This window comes from Dryobates pubescens, chromosome 5, assembly GCF_014839835.1.
Source record: "Dryobates pubescens isolate bDryPub1 chromosome 5, bDryPub1.pri, whole genome shotgun sequence".
Taxonomy (NCBI): Eukaryota; Metazoa; Chordata; class Aves; order Piciformes; family Picidae; genus Dryobates; species Dryobates pubescens.
The window spans coordinates 21,877,857-21,905,368 of NC_071616.1; the positions used below are offsets into that span (position 1 = coordinate 21,877,857).

At 40.1% G+C, this 27,512-nt stretch overlaps 1 protein-coding gene across 3 annotated transcripts in view; it reads left to right on the forward strand.

Moving 5' to 3' along the window:
• AKT1 (AKT serine/threonine kinase 1) overlaps positions 1-27,512 on the forward strand; it is a 73,149-nt gene that overhangs the window by 35,282 nt on the left and 10,355 nt on the right. For all 3 annotated transcript variants that reach the window (XM_054161769.1, XM_054161768.1, XM_054161770.1), the window contains exons 3-11: positions 4,559-4,687; positions 11,325-11,436; positions 14,205-14,352; positions 16,097-16,228; positions 16,388-16,453; positions 18,133-18,201; positions 18,914-19,039; positions 20,320-20,448; positions 25,016-25,230. In XM_054161769.1, coding sequence (XP_054017744.1) covers positions 4,559-4,687; positions 11,325-11,436; positions 14,205-14,352; positions 16,097-16,228; positions 16,388-16,453; positions 18,133-18,201; positions 18,914-19,039; positions 20,320-20,448; positions 25,016-25,230 — 1,126 coding nt within the window. The remainder of the gene's footprint in view (positions 1-4,558; positions 4,688-11,324; positions 11,437-14,204; positions 14,353-16,096; positions 16,229-16,387; positions 16,454-18,132; positions 18,202-18,913; positions 19,040-20,319; positions 20,449-25,015; positions 25,231-27,512) is intronic.

The window sequence follows — 27,512 nt, forward strand, 5'->3', positions numbered from 1 at the left end:
TTTCTGGCCTGAGATGGATTTACATTCTAAGTGTGTGTTAAGTATTTTAAAGTGCAGTGTGTGGGGGCTGATGCAAGGCAATAAAGGAAAATTGGTCTTTAACAATCTTCATGTGTATTTCCAGATATGTACAGTTTGGGAATCTTTGCAATTTGGAAATTGTTTGGAGTAAACAGAATGGTACATAAAGATTTTAAATAATAAGGCTAGCAAGCTACAGAGGAGTCTATTTGGTTCCAGGATTTTATGTGTAGGATTTATAACCCATGCTTCTGCTTTCCTGTCTCTGCAGTGTTAGCATTCTGTTACTGAAAACAAAGAAGGCTGTGCCAGGGCATTACACAAGCAATGAATCACAGAGGAAAAAATGTTTTGCTTTGTAAATTGTTCACTTTTCCATGGTGGATTTTCTTTTCTTTTCTTTTTTTTTAGTGTTGTCTGATAGAATTTGCCACACATGCTTGCATTTACTGTACTTGGTACAGTTCTTTCTAGTGTGACTGTGTAACTACTAATATTGATAACTTCAAGTAACTTTCTGCTTATGATTCTTAAAAACAAAACCGCAACAGAAACAAAAAGCACAGGGCAAAAAATGAAACACAGCTCAGTTTGCTCTTCAGGCATGACAGCTTACTGAGAATATTGGAGGATGGAAAAGGTGTTAATGTTTCTCAGCTTTGTCCCAGAGGCTCCACATCATTATTTTTTGTCCTTATTGCAAACTCCTTTTTTGCCCAAAATACTCAGATTTGCCATTATGTAGTCCTCTTTACAGGTTGTAGAAAGTGTATAGTGGTTTAGATAATCACAAAAATACAAACCTGTTTCTGAACAGTAAACACTTGGCCTGTTTTCTTGATGACTCCATTGATGAGTCTGTGCTTCAGAAGCTCTGCAGAAGAATGATAGTCTGCTCAGGCTTGAATGTAAAATTGTACTTACAGATTATCTGATTGGGAAGTCAACAGACCAGGCAGTGTCTTGCCGCTTTGCTGCAAGATGTGAAAGTATGTTACATAATAAAATTTATACCACAGATGCTGCAGTGTGCCTCACACTATTCTTGGCAAGAGCAATAATCAATAATGTCTATGCTTGTCATATTACAAGCTTTATTAAGTCCAGATGTGGAAAAGGAAAAAAAAAAGTTGAAAATCAAGTTATTTGCAAATATAAAAAGATGGTTCAGGAACTAGGATCAAGTAAAGCAACAGATAAGGGAAGGTCCAAGTAGGATGTGTGTCACTAATAAAATCCTTGATTTTTCACACAGAAAGAGTGAATGGTGAGTGAGTGTGGAGGTGCATACTATATGTATGTGGAATGCACCATTTAAAAGACTGTGATTAATCCTGTTGGATGATGTGTTTTGGACAGAGAAACAGACTGGTGGTATAAAGCTGTCAGGAAGTATGAAAGCCAAACATAAGAGGAAGAGTCTATTGTGACAGTACAATGCAATTTTGTGTAAAAAATGTATACTTCATTGAAAAAAACCCCAGATAATAATTTCAGAATCTGCAAAAAATAGAAATTCTATGATTCTATAAGTATCAATGGAGAAGACATGTAGCATTGGGGTTGCTTAGCCTGGAGAGGAGGAGACTCAGGGGTGACATTATTGCTCTCTATAACTACCTTAAGGGAGGTTGTAGACAGGCGGATGTTGGTCTCTTCTCCCAGGCAGCCAGCACCAGAACAAGAGGACACAGTCGCATGCTGTGCCAGGAGAGGTTTAGGCTGGATGTTAGGAAGAAGTTCTACACAGAGAGTGATTGCCCACTGGAATGGTCTGCCCAGGGAGGTGGTGGAGTCACCATCATTGGAGGTGTTCAGGAGGAGACTTGATAGGGTGCTTGGTTGCATGGTTTAGTTGATTAGGTGGGTTGGATTAGTTGATAGGTTGGACGCGATGATCTTGAAGGTCTCTTCCAACCTGGCCTGTTCTATTCTATTCTATAGATTTAGAGTAGAGTAGCATAGAGTAGAGTAGAATAGAATAGAATAGAATTAACTGGGTTGGAAGAGACCTTTGAGATCATGGAGTCCAACCTATCATCCAACACTAATCAACTAAACCATGGCACCAAGCACCTCATCCAGTCTTTTTCTTAAACAACTCCAGTGATGGTGACTGTAACAGAAATGGAAACTGTCTTGCCCTCTCTTTAGCCTCATCCAATATGAATTAAATCCTGAATGCAGGTATGATAAGGGGTATGTGATCATTCCTTGGTATCCTGGGACTACTTCATGCAAGAGAAGAAAAATCTATGAGTTGGGTATGTAGCAGTGCATTTGAAAATTGTGATAGTCTGGCTAGCTGCCTCCCTGACCCACTTACCTGGCAAACTTCTAGTCAGGAGGTAGGTTGAGCATGCCATGTGTCTTCTCGTCCCTGTAGTCACATCTGTGGTGTAATACTAATGAGACTGGAGTAATCTCACTGATCTGGGCTGAGTTAGATTGATAATTTAAATGTGAAAGGCTTCATAATCTCTACTCATCCAAGAAAGTTTTCAGCTTTTAATTAAGGTCAGAATTAAAAAGCTGATGACAACAAAACCTTCTACATTTACTGCCTTGCTTATAAATGTTAAGCCATGACAGCTATAGGCAAGTTCTGAAATTCTAATGCAGCAATGACATTTTTGTAAACCCCTAATAGGTTAGGATAACACAACCATACCAGCTGTCTCTATAAGATTGAGAAGGTTTGTGCTCGTTCCTTTTCCTCTTCTCTTTCTTGCCCCATGCCCTGTTTCATGAGTGCAAATGGGTGTTTTCTGCAGACATGGCTACTGTGGGAAAGGTAGCTGTGTGACTCTATTCACTTCACTACCTCTTAGGTTTTTTTGCTGTAGATTAGAAAATTAAAACCTAAGAAGGACTAAACAGGTGAAAGCAGTGGCTGGGGTGCACAGGCCCATGGCTGTTTGATGTGAACTATTGGAATTCCTTGTGCTTCCATGCAGCAGAGAAAATTATGAATTTGAACAGAGAAGAAATGACACAGCTGGGGCCTGAAGTAGGTTGAAACAGCACCACAGAAGGAGAGGAGGTCTGTGGGAAGAGGAAGGAGGCAAAGCAGCTGCAGGGGAGTTCCTGAGGCAGGGTGCACGGTGCTGGGAGAGAAATTGCCAGCAGAGGAGGGCCGAGCAACAGGAAAGGAGGGTGTGAGTGGAACCTGGGAGAACAGGAGAGTAGCAGATACATATCTGGGGAATCTTTTCTTACTGCTCTCTGTGGTTCTTTGAAGAGCTCACCAGCCTATATAGACCGTGCGCACTGAGTATACAGTCACTGCAAGAACAGCATCATGGGGTATGCAGCTGTTCTCTTGCTCCAGGAGATCAGAGAGAAGTTTGGCACTCTTGTCCTCTCCCTGATGCTGAACAAACAAATGAGAAACCATACTGGAAGAGAGTATAGCTGCTGCCCAGCTGTGGGGTGCTTTGTAGTGACCACTTCCTTTTTCTTTTTTTTGAAGTCGGTTATTCTTGGGGTGTGCAGATTTGGGAAAGTGTGGCTGATAGCCTGACTCAAATAGCACCTAGAGTGAGGTGTTACTCAACTGAACAGAGACATTACTACAGTATATTTTAGCACCTAGAGGGCCACCTCGGCACCACATAAGGCTCTTTGAGCTTCTGAAGAGATTGTCTTGAGAAAATGACAATGTGAACAATGAGCAAATGGGGAAACTGAGGCAGATTCACAAAGGCACTCAGAAGAGCTGCAAGTGGAACCCCTGTCTTCTTTCCCTGAAGCCCAGCTGAGTAAATCCCCTAAATAACTGAGGTTCTAACCAACTTCTGTTTTTTTCACTGGTGGACATTTTGAACATGGCTGTAACAGTCACATGAGTTGTCACCTGTGCAGGTTACTCAGATGAGCAATTGTGAGCTAGGGATTTTTTTGCTGACAAAGGAATAGATGTTTGTTTTGTTCTTTGTTGTAGCTATACATCATCTAGTGTTTTTCCCTTCATATTGTTATATATCATCTTGTGTTTCATGCTTGAAATGTTGTGAGAGAAGTGAGTGATGTTATGTAACTTAACCAGAGAATTATCTTTTTATGTTCTAAAAGTGACTGTTGGTTTGATAAAGCAGTTGACTAATTAGTAAATTGCCCATTGTTTAAAATACTTGCATTGCAAAATGTAAATGAAAAAAATTTCTTCACTTGTCAGTATGAAAAATGACAATAGCAAAAATAATACATAGGACATCTGCTCTGATTTTTATTTTTTTTTAATTTAAATGCATTTAAGGCAGATGTTGCAGAATTTGAATGGAAATTTGAGTGGATACAAGAACAAAACATTGCTGTTTACCTTTTGTGAAGTCACATTTTTATGCTTAACATCACTAGCAGTGTCTGACTCAGTGCCTACATTTTTCCACTCTTTGTATGGGAATGATTTGAATGCTCTTAAAACTGCTGCTATGCCAGGATGACATATAGTTTCAATAATTAAAAAAATTACAATGAGTCAATATTTCGAGGTGTTTTCTTATGTTCTCTTCCTTTGCCCATCCTTTCTTTGCAGGAGAATACATAAAAACATGGAGGCCGCGGTATTTCCTTTTAAAGAACGATGGCACATTCATTGGCTACAAGGAACGACCACAAGATGTTGACCAGCGGGAATCACCTTTAAATAACTTCTCAGTAGCTCGTAAGTGTTTTTACCTGCTCCCTTGTCCAGTTTCAGGGTTGATGTCTCTTTGTGGTCATGGTGCCATTAAGCTGCATCAGTAACGCGAATCTGCCCAGAGCCATGGATCTAAACACTCAATGTGAGATGGTAAACCCCAATTGTATGTTTCTCAGGAATGACTGCCATGTGTAGGTTTGATGTTCTGCATTTTTTTGCTGTTTTCTATTAATTTTACTGTTTCTGGTTAGGGGATAAAACAAGTTTATTTGTTAATGTTTTGTATGTCTGTTATTCAGCATGTTTTAAAGTGAAAATCAACCTGGGTGTATGTATTGGTACTTAGCAAGTAGGCACAGCTGAAGTGTTTCAGCCTCTGTTCTGCTATCTGGTCTGGATTCAAGTGGTATTGACATAGGTCAAAGTTACTTGATTGTTAGCATGAGAGAATGCAGGGTGAGCACTGGTTTTAATGAAACACACTCAGTTTTTCTTAATCTTGAACACAAACCCTTTTTTCTTCTATTGGAGCCAACAAAAGGTTTTTGGAAATAATAACATCTCCTAACCTCTGCACTCTGTCCTATGCAAACATTTCCGACTTTGCTCAGGTGCCTGCAGCACAGGATGTGATAGAAGACTCTGAAGATAATTTCCTTTCCTTGCTCATGTTTTTAACCTTTCACTGTATACTTCCAGCTTTTATATTCTCCTATTCTTAATCTTTCCTGTCTCATGATCTGCCTGTGTCTTGTTCCACCATTTAAAATAGATCATTGTGGCACCTGTTATTAACAACGATCTGTTCTGTGTTCCTGGTCACTAGTGGAAGTGAAGTTCTACAGAGAGAAGGATAGGGGCTTTCCCTCTTCATTACAGAGTAGCTTGAAATATGTGAGGTTCATCTTTGAAGTTGACCTTTAAGCCAACAGATTTATTTTGCAACACCCAGGGCCCAGAAGAGGGCTGGGCAGCACTAGGGATTAATGCAAATGTTCTTTTTTTTTTCCCTCCTGCTGGTAGCAACATATACCTGACTGATGATGGGATTAAGTAATGGACATGCTGTTGCCTGGTGTCTCTGTGCAGGATGCCAAGAGTGCTTTGGGGGTTTTTGTCTTCTTTTAGAGAGAATTGTGGTAGTGTTTTCATTTCAGTAATGACACAGTACTTTACTCTTTAGACTGGTATCTCCTTATGGATCAAGAAGGTAAAGAAAAGCAGCAGCAGCAAGCCATTAATTTATAAATTAGTTCAGTACTTGGTCCGTAGCCACAGGCTTTTAACAAATGCACTTTTTGCAGGACAGTTCTATCTTGTTGCTGCTAACTGCACTACTTAAGATAATTATTTACTGCAGCTCAGTGCTAAGGAGTAAAAAAAAAGATGTGCACATTGCCTTCTCTTTGTCCAAGCTGCCTTCAAAATAGGTTGACTTAAATGAGTTTTCACAACAGCAATATGGTGTGGGGTTTTTTTGGCATTTTGAGCCCATCTTGGCATCTATAGATAAATTGTTACCATGGCATCAGAACGTTGTCAAAAAACATGCAACACATGCCTACAGAGTAAGGATTAGCCCCTGTAAGAGGGGTTGCAGTGATGGTGGTGGGTGGAAAGATGTTCCTAGCAGTGGCTTTTCCCTGGTGAACCAGTGGCAGATTGGGAAAGCCGTGATGATTAGGGGAGGGCTTCTTTGCCAGAAGTCATTATGGGGTTTTGGGCTTATAGAAGCAGCTGTTGCCCCACCAGGATTTAATTTGTTATATAGGCACTGACATGCATTGCTGCCAGCACCTGATGTGCGGTTCTCTTCTAGGTACCTTCCACATTTGTATCTTTTGGATGTGTTTTGCACCACAGGTTTTCCCTTTGAACTTGCTTGCTTGATGCTTTCATTTGGGATAACTTGTCAAGTTAGCATGAATGAACTTGAGCTGCCTGTGGAGGAGGCTCAGGCCTGAATGCAGTCATGTGCTGCAGAGATAGCCTGTGGATGCCTCCTGCCAGTGAAAGATGGGGAGAATTTTGCTTAAATGTTTTGTAAAATATAATCTTTTTTTTTTTTTCTTCAGGAGGCAATGATAGCCTTGACTTTTTTGTTAATTAGTGAACTAGATTTTTTTTTTCTGCTTTTTTTTTAACAAGATGGCAGGCTGTCTCTGTCAGTCTGTTCTTTGGAAGTGGTCCCATGTTTCTGATTAAAATCTTTACTCTCTTCTGCTGTAAAATAATGTAGGCTTATTTTATCTTTGCAAGTAGATTTTAAATTTTTGTTTCATGATTAGGGGAAGGGACTCTTCTTATTGTTGGTGTAAAATTCATATTAAGTGATTTTTGTCAACCTGTGAGAGGTAGGAAATACTTAGTGCACTATCTTTTCTCTTAACAGGTATGAAGAAAATATTACCAATAAATGGAATGCTTTCCACATGCTTGACAGTCTCATCTTTCTCTAAATTAGTTGTTTTCTTTCAGTTTGAGGGTTCTGATCATCCATCTTTGAGAACTTGTTTCTGTGGTCCTCCGTGGGTAGAAAGGTTCACTTAAAAAACCCCCACAACTTAATTTAACCTCATGTTCCGTTTAAAATAGTCAGATATCTATATTTGTGATTTAATTATATGGTTACTAAGTTTATTTTCCCTGAAAGTTACTGATTGCTGACTGATTTTAAAAGAAAACAGAAAAAAACAAGGCAGCAAAATGTGCAAATGATGGTGTCTGAGCATTTAATTGTGATTTTTGAGTCATATCTGTGTTCTTTACCGCTAGTAAGATAGGTACAGGCTTTTTTTATTCCTTCTAAATAGTTCCGCTCCAGAGACCCTTCAGATAAATAACCAATAAAGCCTGTGTTGTAAATCCGAGAGATAAGTAGCCCTCATACCGATTGTAATCTCGGATTATCATGTATGTCTGTCTATTAGGTTATAAGCCTTTAAAACCATATAGCTGAGAAGAGCAGTATATTGTGAAAAACCACATGGAGAGAGAGGCTGTTCCTGTTGGAAGGGATTATTTCTCCCACTATCAAAAAGGAGGGTGGACTGTGGTGGTTTTGTTGTACAGCTGAAAATGTAACTGTTAACAATGTGAGTGCTCCCTTTGGGACAGGACTGCATGTCTGCAGTCAAGCATTTATCAGAGGGCATGGGATGGCCAGGTTAGTGGGTGGGGTTTTTTTCTCTGCTGTTACAGGTCTGTAACTCCTGCCATGCTGAGATGTTGGGGGACAAATTTATCTGCTGGTAATAGCGAACAAGGAGCACCTCAGCATAATATTCCTGCTTGCTTTTATAAAATTTTATTTATTTGTCATTCTTTTTGCCTAATACACATTTTCTCTTTCCTTCCCCTCCCCCCCCCCACTGCTTTCCTTAAAGAAACCAAAGGAGGAATGGGAAGGATTCTTCCATGACATTACTGTTTTAGGTGTGATGTCATTATATAGGGAGCAGAGTTTGACACTTTCGCAGCAAGTAATCTGCCTTTTAGCTTAAGTGCTGTGGAAGCAAATATTGTGACATTTTAGAAAGTCATTGGGATAATACTAAGTGTCTTTCAAATACAAAATGGTAATTTACATTTCAATGCCTTGGTGTCTATTCCTGTTAGGAACAATTTCTCTGTCCTACTTACTTTAAAAGACCAAAGGCCAGGAAAGAATCAAGAGGTTCTTTAGAGCAATTTAAATCATTTTTAACAAGCTGCTGTTTATAGTACTTTGTTGAAAATGGGAAATACTTAGGTTGGCCTGTTTGACAGGCAAAACTGTCTTGGAAGTGGGTAAGTGACCCTCAGTCTGTATTTGAAATGTGAATGCTTTCATAGCAGAACCCCCAAACATGCCACAAATCAGACCTAATGTTATACAGCATCTGCATCTGTGCTCTGCTGTTGTGGTGCATGTTGTGGTACGTGATTATAGAAGACAAGTTTGGTGCTTCTTTAGCTTGCCAACTACGGTAAAGAGTACAGAATTGGTTTTAAAAGTAAGAAATACCTTCAGCATCATCCTTTTGTTGATAAAATCCATGTGATTGTCATATAAGGGGAGAGCTATGTGGTGGCTTCAAACTTTCTGAAACCTATGTGGTATAGCACTTTGGTAAAGCAATTTAAAAATACAGCCTTCTGTATTTCTTGATATGTGCTGTTATGATTGAGCAGGGTAATTAGACAGCATATTGTTCTCTAAACAAAACGCTTCTATGTGACATACTTGAATTATAGTGGTTATTAACTGACAAATCTCTATTATTCATCTTGCTGTATGGCTTAAAGATTGCTGGATCAGCAAAGCTTTAACAAATATCAATGGACAGTGCTGGTTTAGGGGAAAAGTTTAGTCAGTCCCCTTCTATGACAGAAAATTAATGCCTTGTGTAGTTTATTACACTGAAATTCAATGGTTTAAGTTTAGACTTTGTGGCTGGTTTAAGTATCTATGCTGCTACTTCAGAGTACTTAATCTGAGACACTAAATATGAATCTAAAATCTGTTTTAAAAAGTAAGCAAAACCTCTATTTATTTCTTTGTAATGCTGCACTTCTGGATAAGTATAGAATAGAATAGAATAGAATAGAATAGACCAGGTTGGAAGAGACCTTCAAGATCGTGTCCAACCCATCATCCAACACCACCTAATCAACTAAACCATGCAACCAAGCATCCTGTCAAGCCTCGCCCTGAACACCCCCAGCGACGGTGACCCCACCACCTCCTTGGGCAGCCCATTCCAATGGGCAATCACTCTCTCTGTGTAAAACTTCCTCCTAATCTCCAGCCTAAACCTCCCCCGGCGCAGCCCAAATCAGTATCTGATAGGGCTGCATTATGCAGGCTCAGAGGACAACCCCAGCCATAATCTAATCCCATTAAGCAGACAAAAATGAGAGAAGGCAAACCAACAACAAAGCTGAGCAGCTAGGCTAAGGTGGGCAATCTGGAAACAGGAATAAGATCTTTTGAACTGAATTTATCAGAACCAAACTTAATGGGCTGAGCCAACTCGTGCAGTTGTGTTTGGCCTTCATTGCCATTCTGTGAAAGAGGATGGAGGTATTTGGGAGGCTAAATCTGGCGCTCTGCAAGCACATGGGCAGCACAGTGTGGAAGTTCTTTAATCTTGGTGAATGAAGGAGTTCTGTTTATCACACTAAAACCTTTTCATGACTCATTAATAAAGTTTCTCTTATCTTACTGCAGTGCTTTAGTAGGATGCAGTATAACCTCAGCATGCTATTAAAGAAAAGTTAGATTTTCTTGTGAAAAATGCAAAGCTACTCTATGAAAAGCTTATAATTCCAGTAGCAAATGAGGCATGAAATATATTGCCAAAAATATACACCACCCAAAAACACTGGTGCTGAATATTTTATCTTGGTGCTAATTAAGAGCTTGAATTTAAAACGGAGCTTTCTAAATTTTCACAATAATAAAATCAACCTGGTGGTGCCAGTGCAGCTGAAGTAATGTGCGCTGTTGCTCTGGTCAGATTCTACCTTCAGCTTACACAGTGCTGATCGTGAAGGATATTCATAGCTCTAGCAATAAGCAGAAATTTCTTGTTGTCTTCGTAGTTCCTTTTTATTTACTTGGAAGTTGGTTAAGAACTTGAAGGCCAAATAATAGCAAGCTTGTGGTTTCATTTACTGCAAGGAACAGAGTCTAATGTAATAAAAAAAAAAAAAATCCCCAATTATCTTTTTTTTTTTTTAACCTCTGCTTACTTCATGTCATAATTTGACTTTCCTTTAATATAGGAGCTTCTTAATTAGCATTAGATTTTCTGTTCATGTAGATCTGAAAAATGTGGCATTTTGGTGGTAATTTCATTGATTTTCTTTGATTTTTCAGTATACTAGTGTAGCTAATGTACTTTTATTAGGTGCATTTACAGGCCCATATTTGAAGGATAAACACTCAAAACATCCTATGAAGCTTACAATAATAGGTGTGATTAAAAAAAAGAAATTAAGGCTTAGCTTTCAAGAGCATTTTTGTGAAGGAAGTGGTGCGTTTGGATGTAGCTGTATTTCTTTAGTGTTTTAGGTTGTGCTTCGATACTGGCAAAGGTGGAAGCTCTTAGCATGTCTGTACAGTGTCTGACTGTGACTGTCCTGAAGGCATTTTGGATGGGGTCTTTTCTGGGAGTGTGATGTTCCCTCTAGTGTTTGAGACCTGGAAATGCTGAGTCTAATTTTCATCAGGTCACTGCCAAATGACCAAACACAAGCCCTAGCAACAACTTGAAAGCCAAGGACAGGGTTTTATGTCAGGAGTTTCAGTGGATTTAATTGCTGCATTATCAGCTGACTTCATCCCTGTGCTCTGCTCTGGATGACCTTTGGAGTGTGGGATCTGAGTCTTGAACAGCTTCTGTGTCATCACATCACATTTCTACTTACCTCTATGGGCCAACAAAACACGGAGCCTTTCAAAGCAGAATTTGATTTCAGTGCTGCTTAGATGGCTCTCTCTGACTATTTATTGGTTTCATCAACACAGTAAATTGTCTCAAGTCTCCTAAAGAAGTACTTACAGAGATTTCTATAGCTGATTAATTGCAACAGTTTGCTAGATAAAAATAAAGACAAATGATTATTTAAACCTGCTTATGTACCATGACTCTTTCTTCCTTGATTGTGGTAGAGTGCCAGCTGATGAAGACAGAACGACCTAAACCAAACACATTTATCATTAGATGCCTCCAGTGGACCACAGTCATTGAAAGAACATTTCATGTGGAGACTCCAGAGGAGCGGTATGTTTCATTCATATTTAATACATAAACTACTTGCAAAAGCAGATGCAAGTGTTTAGCCTTAATAGCAAGTCCTTTGCTGAAGCTCTTATTTGTCAGATGATGTACGTCGAGACTGAGAAGCAACAGATAATTTTTGAGTGCCTCAGTTTTAGTGCATATTGCAGTATAAAAGGTACCTTAAAGGGGAATTTCAAGAGAGTGGATTCTGGGTAGTATTTGTAAATGAAGCATTGCTAGGTTGGATATCCAAAATGGACAGGTGCAGGTATGTACCAGCACTCAGGTAGCTATTTCTGGAAACTTGAGGTTCATTTCTCACTGGAAATGTTGTGGCACATGAAATGAAAAGTTTCTATCTGGGAGTTTCTGGAAAGATGTACAAAAGTAGAATAGAGAATCAGGCAAAGTTGAGTTGTGTCAAAATGCTGACCTTTTAAATCTTTTTAGACACCTTGTTTTTAAAGAAAAAAGTTAGTTGTATCATTGCTGATTGCTAATGTTTTATGCAAATGAGATAATGAAAGTGATCGTTATCTGCTGCAGGTGCAGATTCTGTTTCAGCTGTTAGGAAGCAAAGCTAAGAACATGCATCCTGTGCTCTTGTCATTGGAGAATTGATCTCTTACCTCCTGAGAGAACAGTTTTTGAGCACAGCTATTCTACAACTACTGAGTATTTAAATATTTACTTGATCTTCAGGAACTGAACTTAAATTATTCTGGTACTGTTGCCCTGGGGGAAGGGGTATTTTAAAACCCTTGTCCTCCGTAGATGTGATACTGGCATGTTGGTGGGTTTTTTTTTTAATCAGCAAATTCTGCCTATTAGTCCTTGCTTTTTTCCTTCCATAGCCTTTGCATGTACTGTTGTAGACAAAGTTTTTGTTTGTAGATTTTGATTCTATTACAGTGATCAGAAGAAGGTAAAATGAAATTAAAAGAAAGAAAAAGGAACTGATCCTTGTTTCTTTTAGTAGTTTTGTGGTCAGTGACCCTAAAGGGAGGGAATAACAGTTCCCACTTGGGGGAAGATTGTATTTCAGTCTCATTTTGTTCCCTCCTAGCCAATTAACTCAGCTTTGTGACACTTCAGGGTTTGGAGTGTTAGTCACCTCTGTTGTGTACACTTGAGATGTAAGAGCTGAGGGTGAAATTCTGGTCTCCCAGAAATCAAAGATACTCACTTCATGAAGGCCAAGATCCCAGTTAAGTCAATAGCAAATCTTGAAAGAGATATGAAGGTAGATACGCCTTTATCTTTCTCTGTGCCTTTTTAAACCAGCAGGTTTTTTTAAGAGAGGTGGAGAGAGAAAAATACAGAAGAGAAACTTCTTTTTGTTGTCATTCTGAATATGAAAAATGACTAGTAAATGAAGGAATGTGTTTGTGATAGTGAATGACTTAGTCTGTGTTGAGAGTATAGGGAGGATATTTGGAATGTTTAGCATTCATTACCTTGTTGCACTAGACAGGGTTGGATAGTGCACATTGAGACCAAACCCAAGCCAAAACATGCACAGGGCAGGAAAGACCTTATGTGCAATTTGTGAAGTTTTTACTAGAATCTCGTGTTGGGTACTTTTTCCCTGTAGACTTTTCTTCATCTGGAGAATGACCTGCCTCTTTTCCATAAAGTGAAATACGTTATGCTCAGATACCATTTTAAAACTATTAATAATTTCATAGAACCAGTGAGAATTTTGACATTGATTGGGATGGCATGACTTCACTGCAGATTGTGCATAGCTTTTAGCATTAGCTATTTCTGTTCCTGCCACAGTAGCAAAGTATTTTACCTGGGGGGTATCCCTGGGAGAAGAGATTAGCCAGCACACAGAAAACATCCACTAAACCACTATGTCCCGTTCTCTGCAGATCACAAAAGATGGTGAAACATGGTAAATTCACACAGTCCACCAAACATGTCATCAGTCCATCTGTGCCGTAAAAGGCTATCCCAAAACTTTGTGACCCTTACGAGTTGTATGCTTTATGTTCAATAAATTTGCGGTGAAATGAAGGCCAAGAACTTCCACATCAGTAGTTTCCAAAGGTGTGAAATTTCCCACAGGACACTGGAGTGGAAGTAGTCTCCATAGGAGCCTGAGGGTTCACTATTAGAGCACCCATTGCTGAAACAGCTGTGAAAACTTTTTCATAACCAAGACCTGTGCCTAGGATAAGATGTTGCTGCTTTTCCTGACTTTATACTAAAATTCACACAGAAATTACTGTGGTTCTGTCTTCATCTTTACAGCGGAGGAATAACCTAAGTATCCTGAGCTTGCCTAGAATACCCTTGCCATTAAGATTCAGGATCTGTGTGTGAAGAGGTGGCATAGTGCCCCCAGCAGTTGGATATGTGTTTCAGTGCACCACAGGAATGGAGAAGCTGTGTTTAACTGCTTTGTGCTGCATGGAGCCTTTTGCTTTTTGGTTTTGTTATGTAAATCTCTGTATCACCAGGTCGTATCTTGAGCTGTTGACTGAATGCCTGTTACAAATTCTGTTGTCTGAAAACCCTTACACTGTATTCAGACTGGGAGGACTTCAGTTGTCTCTTGTTTCTAGTATGATTAATAAAGATACACTTCTGAATTGCTCTTTAAAAATGCATTTTGCAATGCTTGAAAATGCACAGAATTCTTTGTATGTTGCACTGATTCATCAGAGAGCATTAGTTGCTCTGTATTCCTTGTCAACCCTTGCTGTGGCAGGTGGTAATCAAGTCACAAGTAATGAATGTCTTTGCTTGTATTTTGCCAGGGAAGAATGGACAAAAGCCATCCAAACAGTAGCAGACAGCCTCAAGAAACAAGAGGAAGAGATGATGGATTTTAGATCTGGCTCTCCCAGTGATAATTCCGGTGCTGAAGAAATGGAGGTTTCTATGACAAAGCCAAAACACAAAGTGGTAAGTGAGCATAGCAGGAATAACAACATTTTTTAGGTGTTTGCAAATGTAGACAAGAAATAGCCATCAAGACACATCTGTTCCCCTCACAATTACACAGTTGATTGTAGATGTAGCTTCTGGAGGAAACAATTGTCTGAACTGAGCAGACAAAGCTTGTCTAGGTCTGCTGAGATTCTGAGTTCAGATGCCTCTATTGAATGGCTTTCCAGGCCAGCTCAGATCTAGATTTGATTTGCCTATTTTCCTGTTGTACAGAGGTTAAAATCATAGCTCCTGATGGACCATGTGACTGTGTCAACTCTTTGCAGCCTGGTGCAAAGATATTCCAGTAGATTAGCAGGATTTAGGATGGGTCCAGTGGATTTAACTGCTCTGGATTTAGAGTTTAAGGTAATTCTCAGACAGCTGTGGTGCCTGTCCGTAGTGTTCCTATAGCCTGGGCATCAGGCACAGCATTGTCTGAAGGCATAGGGCCAATTCAACAATGGCCTTCCATGAAAGAAGTATCTGCCAGAAGTGGTCTCTGTTCTGTGGCTCCCTGTTAGGTATGTGTCTTTAACCTTGCTTCATTTATCTCTTACGCCCTCATGGTCTTCTGTTTAGATTTCCATTTTCCAAAGTGTTCCCACCTGGTCTTGTAAAAAAAAAAAATAATGATAGAACCTTCTCCCATGTGAATGGCAACATGACATGGGCCCCATGGATTGTATGAAGGCGTTTCTTTGTGTCTTTATCTGACCATGTGTCAGTTTGGGGAAAACTAACTGAGTTTTTAAAGCACAAAGCCTTCCACTAGTGTCACTACAAAGTATGTGCCAGCCTTGTGTCATGGCAATGGTTTTAGACTGATGTAGGTGGCTACTTACATGTCACTCTGAATTAGGCTGCCATTAGGCTTCTGTGGTCTTGATTGAATGCTCAGCAAGAGCGTATCTTTATCTTCATAGAAATGCAAGAACCACCTTGTTGGTCAAATAAACACATTCTTCTGAAACAGTGATTTTGGGATCCTGGCATCAACTGTGTTGAAAAATTAGCAGAAATTTTTCTCGTCCAGCTCTAGGGAAGAATATGAAGAAAGTTTGCTGTTGAGAGCATCTTAATATTTCTCCCCAGTCAAGGCTACAGTAGCCTCTGGCTGTATAAATCTTGCTTTTGCCATGTTGGCAGTGGTCATTGACATGACAGTACAGAGACTATCCTTAACTTACAACAGATTCTGATTTTCCAAGTTTTTTCCTAATGACAAAGATGAATCGCTAATCTGTGAGGCAGTCTTTTTGCCTCTGGGTTTTGGTTCTGTTCCATGAAGTACAAGAATGATGGTCTCTTAAGGAGGTGGGCAACATCAGGAAAAAAGTGTGGGTTTAATCCCTGATATCAGGACAACACGTGCCTTCTATAGAGTGTCTGCAATGACAAAGTGCTCAAAATGCCTATGGATTAATAATAATATGTTGAGTGGTATTTGCACAGTTGAGTGTTGAGTCATCTGAAAGAGTATTCTGGTAATTGAAAGCTTACTTTTTTCCCTGAATAGCTTGATGGATTATCTTAGGGAGTGCACAAGTATTAATTTCTGTGGAAGAATCGTGTCTAGTGCTGAATTCTACTAAGCAAAAGGGTTAAAAGGAACACCACAGGTGCAACATGCTCTCATGAGAATGAGAAATTCTAGTCTGGAAGTAATATACTACTTAGTTCATGTAATTAAGTTCTTGTTTATCTGTATTGTTAACAGACAATGAATGAGTTTGAATACCTTAAACTACTGGGAAAAGGCACTTTTGGAAAGGTCATTTTAGTCAAAGAAAAAGCAACTGGACGGTATTATGCTATGAAAATTCTGAAGAAGGAAGTGATTGTAGCAAAGGTGAGTAGATGAGAAACTTGGGAATGTAGTTCACCCTTGGTACAGCCTTCAGGAAAGGTCATACCAAAGATTCTCTGAGTACTTGTAAATTATTAGCGTTTTAAATGGACTCCTCAGCTGGGGAATCCCTTTGCTGACTCCCTTCTGCTTGTGTTTCAGGATGAAGTAGCGCACACGCTGACAGAAAACCGTGTTTTACAGAACTCACGGCATCCATTCCTAACAGTAAGCATTTCTTTCTGCTGGGTGTAGCTTGACATTGTGACAACCAAGACTTTCCTTTTTTTTTTTTTTGGTGGTGGTTTTTTTGGTTTGTTTTTGTTTTGTTTTGTTTTGTTTTTTGTTATTTATGTAATGCCTCTGAGATTTGTGCCTCAGTGTGGCTGTGTATTTCAGTACTACTGCCATTTTTGGGAAGCACAAATTAAACTGCTTTTAAAATTCATCTGATTCTTGCAGAGCATGTATTCAGAACCTCTTAAAGACAGTGTTTCAGGGTGTGGTTTGACTTCATGGCTCACTGACTTAATGACTTGCTATCTCCAAATGCTTGGTCTTCTCTTCATGGTAGAGATCAGGGTGACCCTAATCTTGTGACAAACAAGTTTGGGAAGATACAGTGCAGGGAAACCCCTTTAATTTTGATTGTCTTTGTTGTTTTTTGAAGTTCCCAGATGCAGGTCACTGTGGAATCAGTGCTGGTTATGCCAGCCAAAAGATAGTGGTGAGAGGATGTGGGATGGAACAGGGAAGAGGAGGACTTTGCCTTATCCACTACTTTCCTTTTGAACTGGCTTAGCTGTAAAATCAAACTGTATTCTCAGTTCAGACCTCTGGTGCCAGCAATTTCTTTGAGCTGAGTTTAGATACCAAAGTTGTACTTCATGATTTTGTTTCTAGTATTTATTACAAGTTGTCTCTGAATTATTTCCAACCACATAAGCTCTGTAAGAGACATGTGAGATCCCAGTTGTTTCCATTGTCCAAGTACATAAGTGCTTTGCTGAAATTTAGCCCTTTTAAGCATAGCCTCTGAAAATAAATACTGGCTGTATTGGTTCTAATCAGTAAATGTTTGTTGCTGCATCTAAAACCTGATCCTCCATCACTCTGCAAAAATACAACTGGTTTAGAAATGCCACCCCAGCAGTGAAGATGATGATATCATATGTGGTATTTTCTTTTTAATGCTTTCCTAAACTTAAATATCCAAAACAAGAGCTGTCTTGAGAAGGCAGCTATGAGACTGGGTTATGACCAAAAAAAACTTAAAATTGTGGCAGACTACTTGATGTTACTTTTGCCACAGAAATACATGTGACAGGACGGTGCAAAGGCACATTGTGATGCTCCGTTACACCCTCTGTCCAGTCTGTTTTTGTGGATTGCTCACAAATTGACAGCATTGCTCAATCCTCTGGCAGCCTGTTGGCAGGGAGAAGTTGCAGGCAGCAAGGCAGACACCAGGAAGATGGTGTTTGTAAATATATGTGTGTTTTTTATAGGAGGGCTTGTAGTAAGTGATTAAACCTTGTGCTCTGGGGTTTGGTTGTGGCCTCTTGTCTAAGAGATGAGACTGTGAGAGCTTGTGGCCTGGGGAGGAAACTTCAGAGGTGCTATCAGTACATTTTGTATCAATGGGCCAGGATTTTGTTTCACAGTATTGTAAGTGTTCCTGATAGCTTCTACAAGGGATTTAAAAAGTGTTTTATTAAATTATTTTAAGGACATAAGTTGGTGGTATCTTAGCCCTCATCTGCAATGGGAGTTTATGTAAGATAGGATGTATAAGTATATAAGATCAAACAACAAAAAGTCCACTAAAATAGAAAATTTCATTTCTGTCTACAGATCTGAAAATCAGTGTGATCTGTCTTCTGACTTCTGCTTTAAATCTGTTTCAGGCTTTAAAGTATTCCTTTCAGACACATGATCGCTTGTGTTTTGTTATGGAGTATGCTAATGGAGGGGAGGTAAGGAAAATGTAACAATGTTCAATACTTCAGGATTTTCCTGCTAATACTGCTTGGCGTTATTTAGCTAAGGTCCACGTTTGCAATTCTAATTAATCCAGGTTGTCTCAGTTAAACAGAGCTGTTTGCACGGTTAACTAATATTAAGAATTAAGACACTTAACTCTAATTTTAGAGAATAGATGTCTTGGGTGTAGGGTCATATTTTACATGACAGCAGCATACTGTAATTTGACATGTAGTAATCCAAGAAGGCAAGGTTGCTTTCTAGTTGCTCTGTGGAAAACTTTTAATGCTTTTTAATGTGTGTTGTGAGCACATGTTACTTTGGAGGGAGAACTAGAAACAGCAAACTGCTGTTATAGTCAAGAAGGGAAAGCTGGAATATTAACGTGTCTTTAAAATACGCTTTAAGCTGTAGTTTCTATACGTAATTGTAGCTCAATCAAAATGAGTTTTCATAATTTTCCATATGTAGAAGAATGTGCAGCACACAAACTGGTTATCAGTGTGCATCTGTGACTATGAGGTACAGTTGTCATCTAATTGTTTAATTTATGATGCTTTAAAACACATTTGGGGACACAGCTGAGTGAGGATGGGAAGGAGTTTTCTCTTAGGTAATCTCACACTCCAAGCAGGAATGCTTCAAAAGTGTGAGCTGCAACTCAAACATGGGCAATCTAAAGGTAAAAAATTACTGTTCTTGCAGTTGTTTTTCCATCTGTCAAGAGAGCGTGTCTTTTCTGAAGACCGGGCTCGGTTTTATGGAGCTGAGATTGTTTCGGCACTGGATTACCTACATTCAGAGAAGAATGTGGTTTATAGAGATTTGAAGGTATGAAGAAAAATAATGCCATAGGCTTTTTGGGTTGAGGCTTTTTGTGTGTAGTCACAAAAACAAATGAATCTTAATTCTAAGAAATTATTTCCTGAATTAACTTTAACATAGCAGTTATTGCAGCTCTTGGACTTGACTTAACAGAACGTCTGAACAGCTCTATAGTCTTAAGAGGTTGTATAATTCATTTAGCAGAATCCTGGCAGCATTTTGGAGAATATTAAGGGGTGCTGAGCTACTTGGGTTGCATTTTCACTTGTCTGCTTATGTTCTAAGAGAAATTTTGCTGTCTTTTCTGTGTGGTGAAACATAATCCTGAGTTCTTCAACTCGGGTCTTACTAGAGTCATGTAAATTCATGCTGTGTGGAAGTTGCTCTTCCTTGCAGTGTGCTGTGCAGCACTATCTCCTTAGCACCTCCTTGCAGTTTGAAAATTGGGTAAGCCTCAAGTTGCCTTTTTTTTTTTTTTTTTTTTTTTTTTTTTGGTGAGCACAGAAGGGGAAAAAAACCCCAACAATATGACAAGAAACCTCAGGGCAAACGAAAGTGGGAAATTCCTGAGGAAAATGCAACAGCACTTTTTTTTTTTTCCTTTTCCCCCTGTCCTAGGAAGTGTTTTGGGAAAGGATGGGGGGACACAGGTAGTTCATTTAGGAGCAGTCTAAAATGAAGCATGCTGCATAATGTTTTCAGGCTACCTCAGAGTAGTTTTGGGATTTCTACTGGGATTGTGTCTCCCGTATCTCCATGACTCCTTTGAAAGTGTGCTGTATTTTGTACATAGTATCCTGAAATCTGGATGGCTTTCTCAAAAGTCAGTGGTGCAGGCTAGGATGAATACCATGTGCTGAGTAAATCTGTAAAATAACTCTGATGTAAATGGCCTCTTTGGAAGTGGTTCTTTAGCCTTGCATTTGATTTTTGTTTCAGTTGCTCTACTGCTTCTCTACTGTCTCTACAGTTATTTCTTTAAATCATTTATAGTAAAAGCAGGTAGGAAGTTGTGTGAGAGGGGATACTTAATATATTTTTAAAAGAACTAGTGTTCTGTTTGTACTAATATTCTAGAAGCATAAATACAATGTGTACATACCTGATGTTCCCTAAAGACAGGGATGTAAACATATATTTACATCATGTGCTTTGGCAGCTACTGTGATTCTGACCCCAAGTGAGAAGGAGGTTGAAAACTGATCTGCAGAAATTCATGTTTCTCCTTGCCTTGCTTAGAAGCAGTGTGCCATATGTGATGTCTTTCATTTGGATTTTCTTCTCAGTTGGAAAATCTTATGCTGGATAAAGATGGACACATAAAAATTACAGACTTTGGACTATGTAAAGAAGGCATCAAGGATGGAGCAACAATGAAGACTTTTTGTGGCACTCCAGAGTATCTTGCACCAGAGGTATGTTTTTGTTAGCTGTTGTACTACATTATCTTCTGAAATGACATCCATGATAGCTGTAGTGATGGGGAGTACAGTTCCTGTGCCATAATGTGTTCATACAGTAACTGCTATTATGTAACAACACATACTGAGAATCTTTTATTCATCATGCTCTGGGACATAACTTTAGCATAATGATATGTGATAATTTTCGGGCAGAGTAGTGTCTTCCTTCCTCTTCAGGGAATATTTGCATTTTACTGGAACAGTACTTCCTTCTTGTGTCAGAAATCTAATTTACAGATAAACCTCTAAAGCCACTTCAAATGCTCCATGATGGGTTGGTGACTGTTTTGCAGTTTGTTTCCTGTATGTTTGCCTGTTTCAAAGTTATCAACAGGGCTTTGTTGACAAAGTAAAAACATTCTCCAGTCCCTTTACTTTTTGAAGACAGTATAAAGGGGCTGCGTTTTCAGAAGCATGGTAGACCAAGCTTTTCCTGCAGTATTCAGCAAGGTGCGCGTTACAAGTGCCCACTGTTTCATGACTAATACTAATTTGAATTCTTCAGTTTTAAAGAACTAAATCCAGGCAGGGGATCTTGGTCCCCAAACTCTGTGTTTTGGGGATTTTTTTTTTTTTTAACTAATTTTTTTAAGTGTAAAATGCAAATGTGTGCTTTCAACTTTCATCTTGGAAATGTTGCTTCTGAGAGTTATGCAACACAGGTGGTGTTACAGCTGTGTTAGTTACATGCAGATCAAAAGCAAAATGGTGTGATAGAGGATAGATGTGTACATGGTATTTAGCAGGCAGACGCTAGTTCTCGCTACCCACGCTTGGAGCTGTCTGGAAGCAGACTGCCTGTATTAGTAGGGCACCAAGCCTGAGCTAACGTGGTGTGCCTCACAGAAGGGCTGGCTGCCTTGTGGTGGGTGCTTTGCTACCTGTGGCGTTAAGACTTCATCTAGCTTGGAGCACAGGCAGAAGCAAGCCTTGGCCTGACAGCAAATTATAGATGGTTGGCACAGCAGAGGGAACTGGGGTTGTTTAGTCTGGAGATGAGGAGGCTGAGGGGAGACATTATTGCTCTCACAGCTAACTACCTGAGAGGAGTTTGTAGTGAGGTGGGTGTTGGTCTCTTCTCCCTAGTATCAAGTAACAGAACAAGAGGAAATGGCCTCGAATTGCACCAGAGGAGGTTTAGATTTGACATTAGGAAAATTTCTTTACTGAAAGAGTTGTCAGGCACTGGTACAGGCTTCCTAGGGAGGTAGTGGAGTCACTGTCCATGGAGGTGCAAAAAAAACATTTTAAAAAATGTGTGGACGTGGCACTTCAGGACATGGTTTAATGGCAAAAGTGGTGGTAGGGCAATGGTTGGGTGTGATGATCTTAGAGGTCTTTTCCAACTGAAACAATTCTATGATTGGCACAGCCAGGATGTATCCTTTCTCCAAAATGGGAGACTTGGGCATTGCAAACCTTTCTTAAGTTGAACTGTGCAGAAGTGGAAAGTACAGAAAACCAGAGCGGAGGAGGAATATTTCTACTGAGAGCTGATTTCTTTGCTGCCCAGCACTTTTGCACTCTCTGTTTGCATAGTGGTGGCAGCAAGCTCTTGGCTTTTGTTTGTATTTTTTTAACTCTCTGCTGCTTTCAAGAGCCTCCAAGTCTCTTCATAATAATGAATGTGGGCATCTGTTGAAGTAGCTTGCAGCAAGGAGGTGGAGCCAGTCACAGGATAGCTGCCAGCTCTCCATGGATCCCCAGAAATATTCAGTGAATCTGAACTAGGGTCCATGCACCACAATTTGAGATTTACTGATGCAGGGAGTAACTAGCAGCATGCCAGAGTGTCTTTTATTCATAAACAGAGTTTTTATTTTAGCTTCCCTCTTAAAATCACTTGCTGAGCTTCAGTTTCTCATCAAGGATTTTATGAGGAGACTGAAAATACTCATTGTTTTGGTTTTGTTTTTTCCTTACTTGGAATGTGGGGATTCCCTGTGCAGGTGTTACGTTGTTTCTGTTATATTATCTGCTATTATTTTTCTTTTTAATATTTATGATGAGTTAGCTCATCCAAAACCCTGAAATCATTTTGATTAACCCAGCTCTCCCTTTTACTTGCAAATCCTGTCTGTGGGTTGAAGTGTTAAATTCTGGAGGCTTTTGTCATCTGGTTGATAGCATGCAAAAAATGTGGAAGTTGCGCACAAGCGATACTCCATACCTTTAAGGTCAGACATCCTTAAAAGCAGGGTCTCAATCCTGTCTGCATTTGTGACTTGCATCTGGCACAGCAGTGTGTTTGTACAGTTGTTGCATTGTTGGTTTTAGGTTCATACTGGAATCTGGTGCATGGATGACAGTGACTGAACCATGTCAACTTCGATGGCTGTGATGTTTACAGCTGTTCTGCCTTCTATTTCAAATTCTGTCTTGCAGCAGTCCAGAGCTGCTCATTAGGAAATGATCCCTTACTGAAGTGAAATGACCTTGTTACTTTACTGCTCCCTAGCTATCCTGTGTGTTGCAACAAATGAGTGCAATACCTTTTTTGTTACGGTGTATTTTTGATGCTAAGACCATGGCTGTGTTTTGTGCAGTCACTAATAGAAGTGTATGGTCTTTGTGACAAAGAACTTGGAAGAGATAAGCATTTTATATTCTCTTTAGAATTAATGAAGGTGAAGAATTGTAGTTAGTAGTCCAGTTTATCATCCAGGATCTTAATATGCTGACTAAAGTCACATTTGAAATATTTGCTGCATTTCGAAAGCACCCATCTCATTTGCTCCATACACAACAAAGGCCTTTGTGGTTTCCTTTTTCTTTCAATCTCTCCCAGTGCATCTCTTGCAGCAGTTTAAGAAATAAAAATAAAATTGGAGGCCCCATGACTGTTTTATTTTAGGTAACCCAAGTGTAGGGGAGTGTGAACAGGAAGAGCTTATTGAACGAGGTGACTCAGAGAGTGTTAACTGCATTGTCACACAATATCTCCTGAGAGCTGAAGGGCCATGATGCCTCGGGAAGGATGAGGCCGGCTCCTGGAATCCTGTCCGGCCGGCAGCTGTGTCGACCATATACATGTACGGGGCAGCTGCACAGCCAGCTGTCGTTTGGTGTGAATCATACAGCAGGGGATGCTGTAAATAGACCAAAGTGAGGTAATCTAATACCTGGCACCCTTTTGCTTTTACTGCAGGCCCTTTCCCTCATTCAGATAATTAAGGGGAATAATTAGTGCACAAAGGACAACAGAATACAAACAGTTGTGTACAGTGTCTTGATGCTTCTTTTTTGCGTGCAAAACTTTATCAAGATTTGCAAGAGGTTGAGATCCTGCTTTTGTTACGCTTGACCAACTGCATTTGGCCCTTTCACCCTTTTAATTTTGACTGTGAAGTATTCTGAACTGTAGCAATGTAAAGCTCACACAGATGCCATGCAACAAGAAAACACAATGGTGGTACTGTTGTGGTTTGTCTCTTAAAAAGAATAAGCAGTTCAGTGCAGACCTGTGAATAGAGTGAAGATGACAACCAAAACTTGAGGACAGAATCTGGAACGTGAGACTGTTGGCATCAGCTACAGACAACTGTGTAGGAGACACTAAGTCTAGAGACGTTCTTGTAACATCCACTTCACAAGCCACAAGACACTCCTGACTCCCCTCAGCAACCTTCTGTGCAGAAGATCAGAAATGCACTAAGACAGAGCTTCTCTAGAGCAATCAGGAGAGGTGGAGGCCACTACTGGGGTCCCAAGTCCCCTGCATCAGCCAGGGCTTTGTTTGGTAGAAGTGCCCAGGGGAAGAAAAGAATGAACTGTACTGGGTTCCTTCATCTGTGAAACCTGGCACAAGTCCACCCCAATGACAGTTCCTGAGTTTGCAGCCCTCTAAGCAGGGGCAGGAGTGTTAGAGCTAGCAAGCAAGTGCCTTTAGAGAGGAGCAAAGAGGAGGAGGGGGAACATTTCCAGACAATGTGGCTGTCATTTTACGGCTTTACAGATGGTCAAATGTTAGAAGCTGCATTCTAGTTCTCAGCTTTTAATGTAGATCAGGCATTTAGTACTTGTGAGTGGTCATACCCACCCTTTGGAGGGTGCAGGTTGATGCAAAGATGATATGGAAGTTCAGCTTGTCACCTGTGAAGTACAGATTGATATTTTCTCCCCATACTGATTCCTTGTTGATTTGGGTTTTTTCTAAAAAACTGTATCCTATTTGGAACAGTCTGTAATGAATAAGTGAGACTTTAACAGCTGTGAGAAGAGTGTGAGAAGAGTTCTTGGCCTTTGGACTGTTGAAGGTTGTACTTACCATGACCCTAACATGTGAGGGAGGATGGGAGAAGGAAGCTGCTGTAATCTACCCAATGTCTCCTTTTGTCCTGTCTTCACGCTTAGTGCTGCGATGTGGATGCCAGTTCCTTTTAAATGGATCTTCTGCAAATATGTCATTGGTTGATTTGGCTGTGGTGTGTGAAATGGGGGGTAAATTTTGCCTCTCAAGTTCTGTGTTCATGCCTGGTTTGGGAATGTCTCCTAAAGTCTTTTCCTTATATTTCTGCAGGTGCTGGAAGATAATGATTATGGTCGTGCGGTGGACTGGTGGGGTTTAGGAGTTGTGATGTATGAAATGATGTGTGGCCGTCTCCCTTTCTACAATCAGGACCACGAAAAGCTCTTTGAACTTATCCTTATGGAGGAAATTAGATTTCCACGTACACTGTCACCTGAAGCAAAATCTCTCTTGTCAGGTTTGCTGAAGAAAGATCCTAAGCAAAGGTGAGACTGTTGATGAATAGTTGCACTTTCAGGCAGTCAGGCTCTTAAAAAAACTGAAAAGAAGAAAGAAAGGCAGGAAAAACATTTTCTGTTAAGGGCTTCACAAAGAGTAAGTGCTATGTAGAGGCATGTCTATGAAAGGGAACTGTCTTGAAGACCAGTGGCTTGAAAGTGACCATTTCTCTGCTGCCATATGAAATGCCAATATTGCCACCACTGAAAAACAGTTGGAAATAGTACTGCATGAAGGGCTCTGGCATGCACGAATGCCAGGCGTTCATTTAAAGTTGAGGACAGGATTTTAGGTAAAATCATAGTTTTGTTTGTAATCCATTCAAAATAATCATCCATCAAGAATGCAGCAAGTGGACCTACTGATTTTTGGTTTAACTTTTGACATGAGCTGACACAACAGATAGTGACAGGAAGCAGCTTTGGGGATCAGAAGGCTGCACTTCAGAAAGCGATAGGTGCTGTTGGCGCACAACGGCAGCCTGGGACAGAGTGAGTTAGCCATGCCACTGGGCATAATGAGTCCCATGGCTGCTCTGGGTTACACGCTGCTCTATGCCAAATGCTTTCACCTTCTATCCCAGTGTCAGGCTCCTGTCAGTTTTCAGAATTACTGTTTAAATCTGTACCAGTGATTTAGCATCCTGCTTTGGGCAGTAGGTGGTGGTGTTCATACTGTGTTTGTGGCAGAGTTTATGCCATGCCTCATCTACTTTTCCTGTTTCCTCCTTTTGTTTTGCTATGCTGTATTGTTTTGAAAGTAACCCTTGTTTTAAAAACAGAAAAAAAGAGGGGGAAAAAAAAAAACACAAACAAAAAATCCCAAGTCCTCAGTGGTTGACAAACAGAAAATAGAACAAGATCCAAAACGGATGTTGACCTTCATGCAAAGATAAACATCACTTTAAAAACCTACCATTGTGTCAACCCAGACACAATAATAATATTGTGAATATGCTCCTGGTCTCCTGTCCTGAACTTTCCACTGTAAATGGGCCCCATATAGGAAATCTTTCATGTGAGGTGCAAGCAGAGTATTTGGACTTGTTTTCTGATGTTTGTTTAGTCTGTGTGTGTGTGTGCACATAGCAGGAAAATGGGTTTTACCGGTATATGGATACTTGTAGCAAGGGCTTTTGTCACTGCTGTAGGTTATTTCCATCATTTTTTAAAATGGAAAATACTGCTGAGAGGTCTTGTAATGCAAATCCACAGTTTGTACTGCCAGAGGATTCAACTTAGCAGTGACATGGGGTACTGGGAACAGTTGTAGTCAGGAACATGGCCAGCTCTATACTAGGTGGCAACAGCTGCGCACCCCTCCTGAACCCGGCGCCTGCAAGGGGACCTCCAAGAGAAGGTTGTGTAATTGATTAAGCCCCCCCCAGGCACTGTGCTGTGCAAGCGTTGTTGTAGCCCCTGCCAACAGGATTCCTGTCCACCAAAGTGCTGGGTTAAATACAATTGTGACCCTTCTGTAGCTTATTCAGGTGGGGCCTTTCAATCACTGGAAACACAAGCAGCATCTGCTGTAATTTGTTCTTAAAGGAGCATCTCTGGTGAACCAAAATGCAATTTGTTTACAAACAACAAACGCCCACTTGTTTCTAATTACAAGGCTTTCCCAATGCCAATAATTACTCCACAATATGCTCATTTTATACAAATAGCCACTTCTTCACATGTATCTTCTGCAGGCTTGGAACCAGTGATGCTCTAATCTGTTGGACAGATGATTTTCGTGCTGCTGATAGAATTAACTGTAGACCAGACAAGCCCACACACATGCCTGCAGCTTGCTAATTACACTCATTGGTGCTTCCCCAGATTTTTGGATCATGGACCATTCTTAAATACTGGTTTCTCACCAGTCATTCACCCAACCTTTTAACTGAAGTTGTGAATGTTCGTAGATCCCCTGCACTTTGTGGTGTTTCAGGCAGTACAGAGAACTGAGCTGGGAGCACTAAGGGTAGAATTCCTGAGTCTTGTCCTTGAAGTTTTATGTCTTTTGGACTTCGTGGTCTGTGTCCTGAAGTGGGCACCTGGCATACTTGGTGGTTGACTCAGAGTTCATGGAGCCATATTGAAGGGAAACAATTGAGTAGCTACGAAAATACATTCAGTCAAAAGTTAAATAATGTGCACTAGTCTGTTTGACATTAGCCTGTTGACGATGCTTTGGGAAGCCACTGTGGAATTCAACAGAAATCCCCTCTTTCACAAAGCTCAGTGGTGAACAGAAGTTGGCGTCACTGAAACATTGTCTG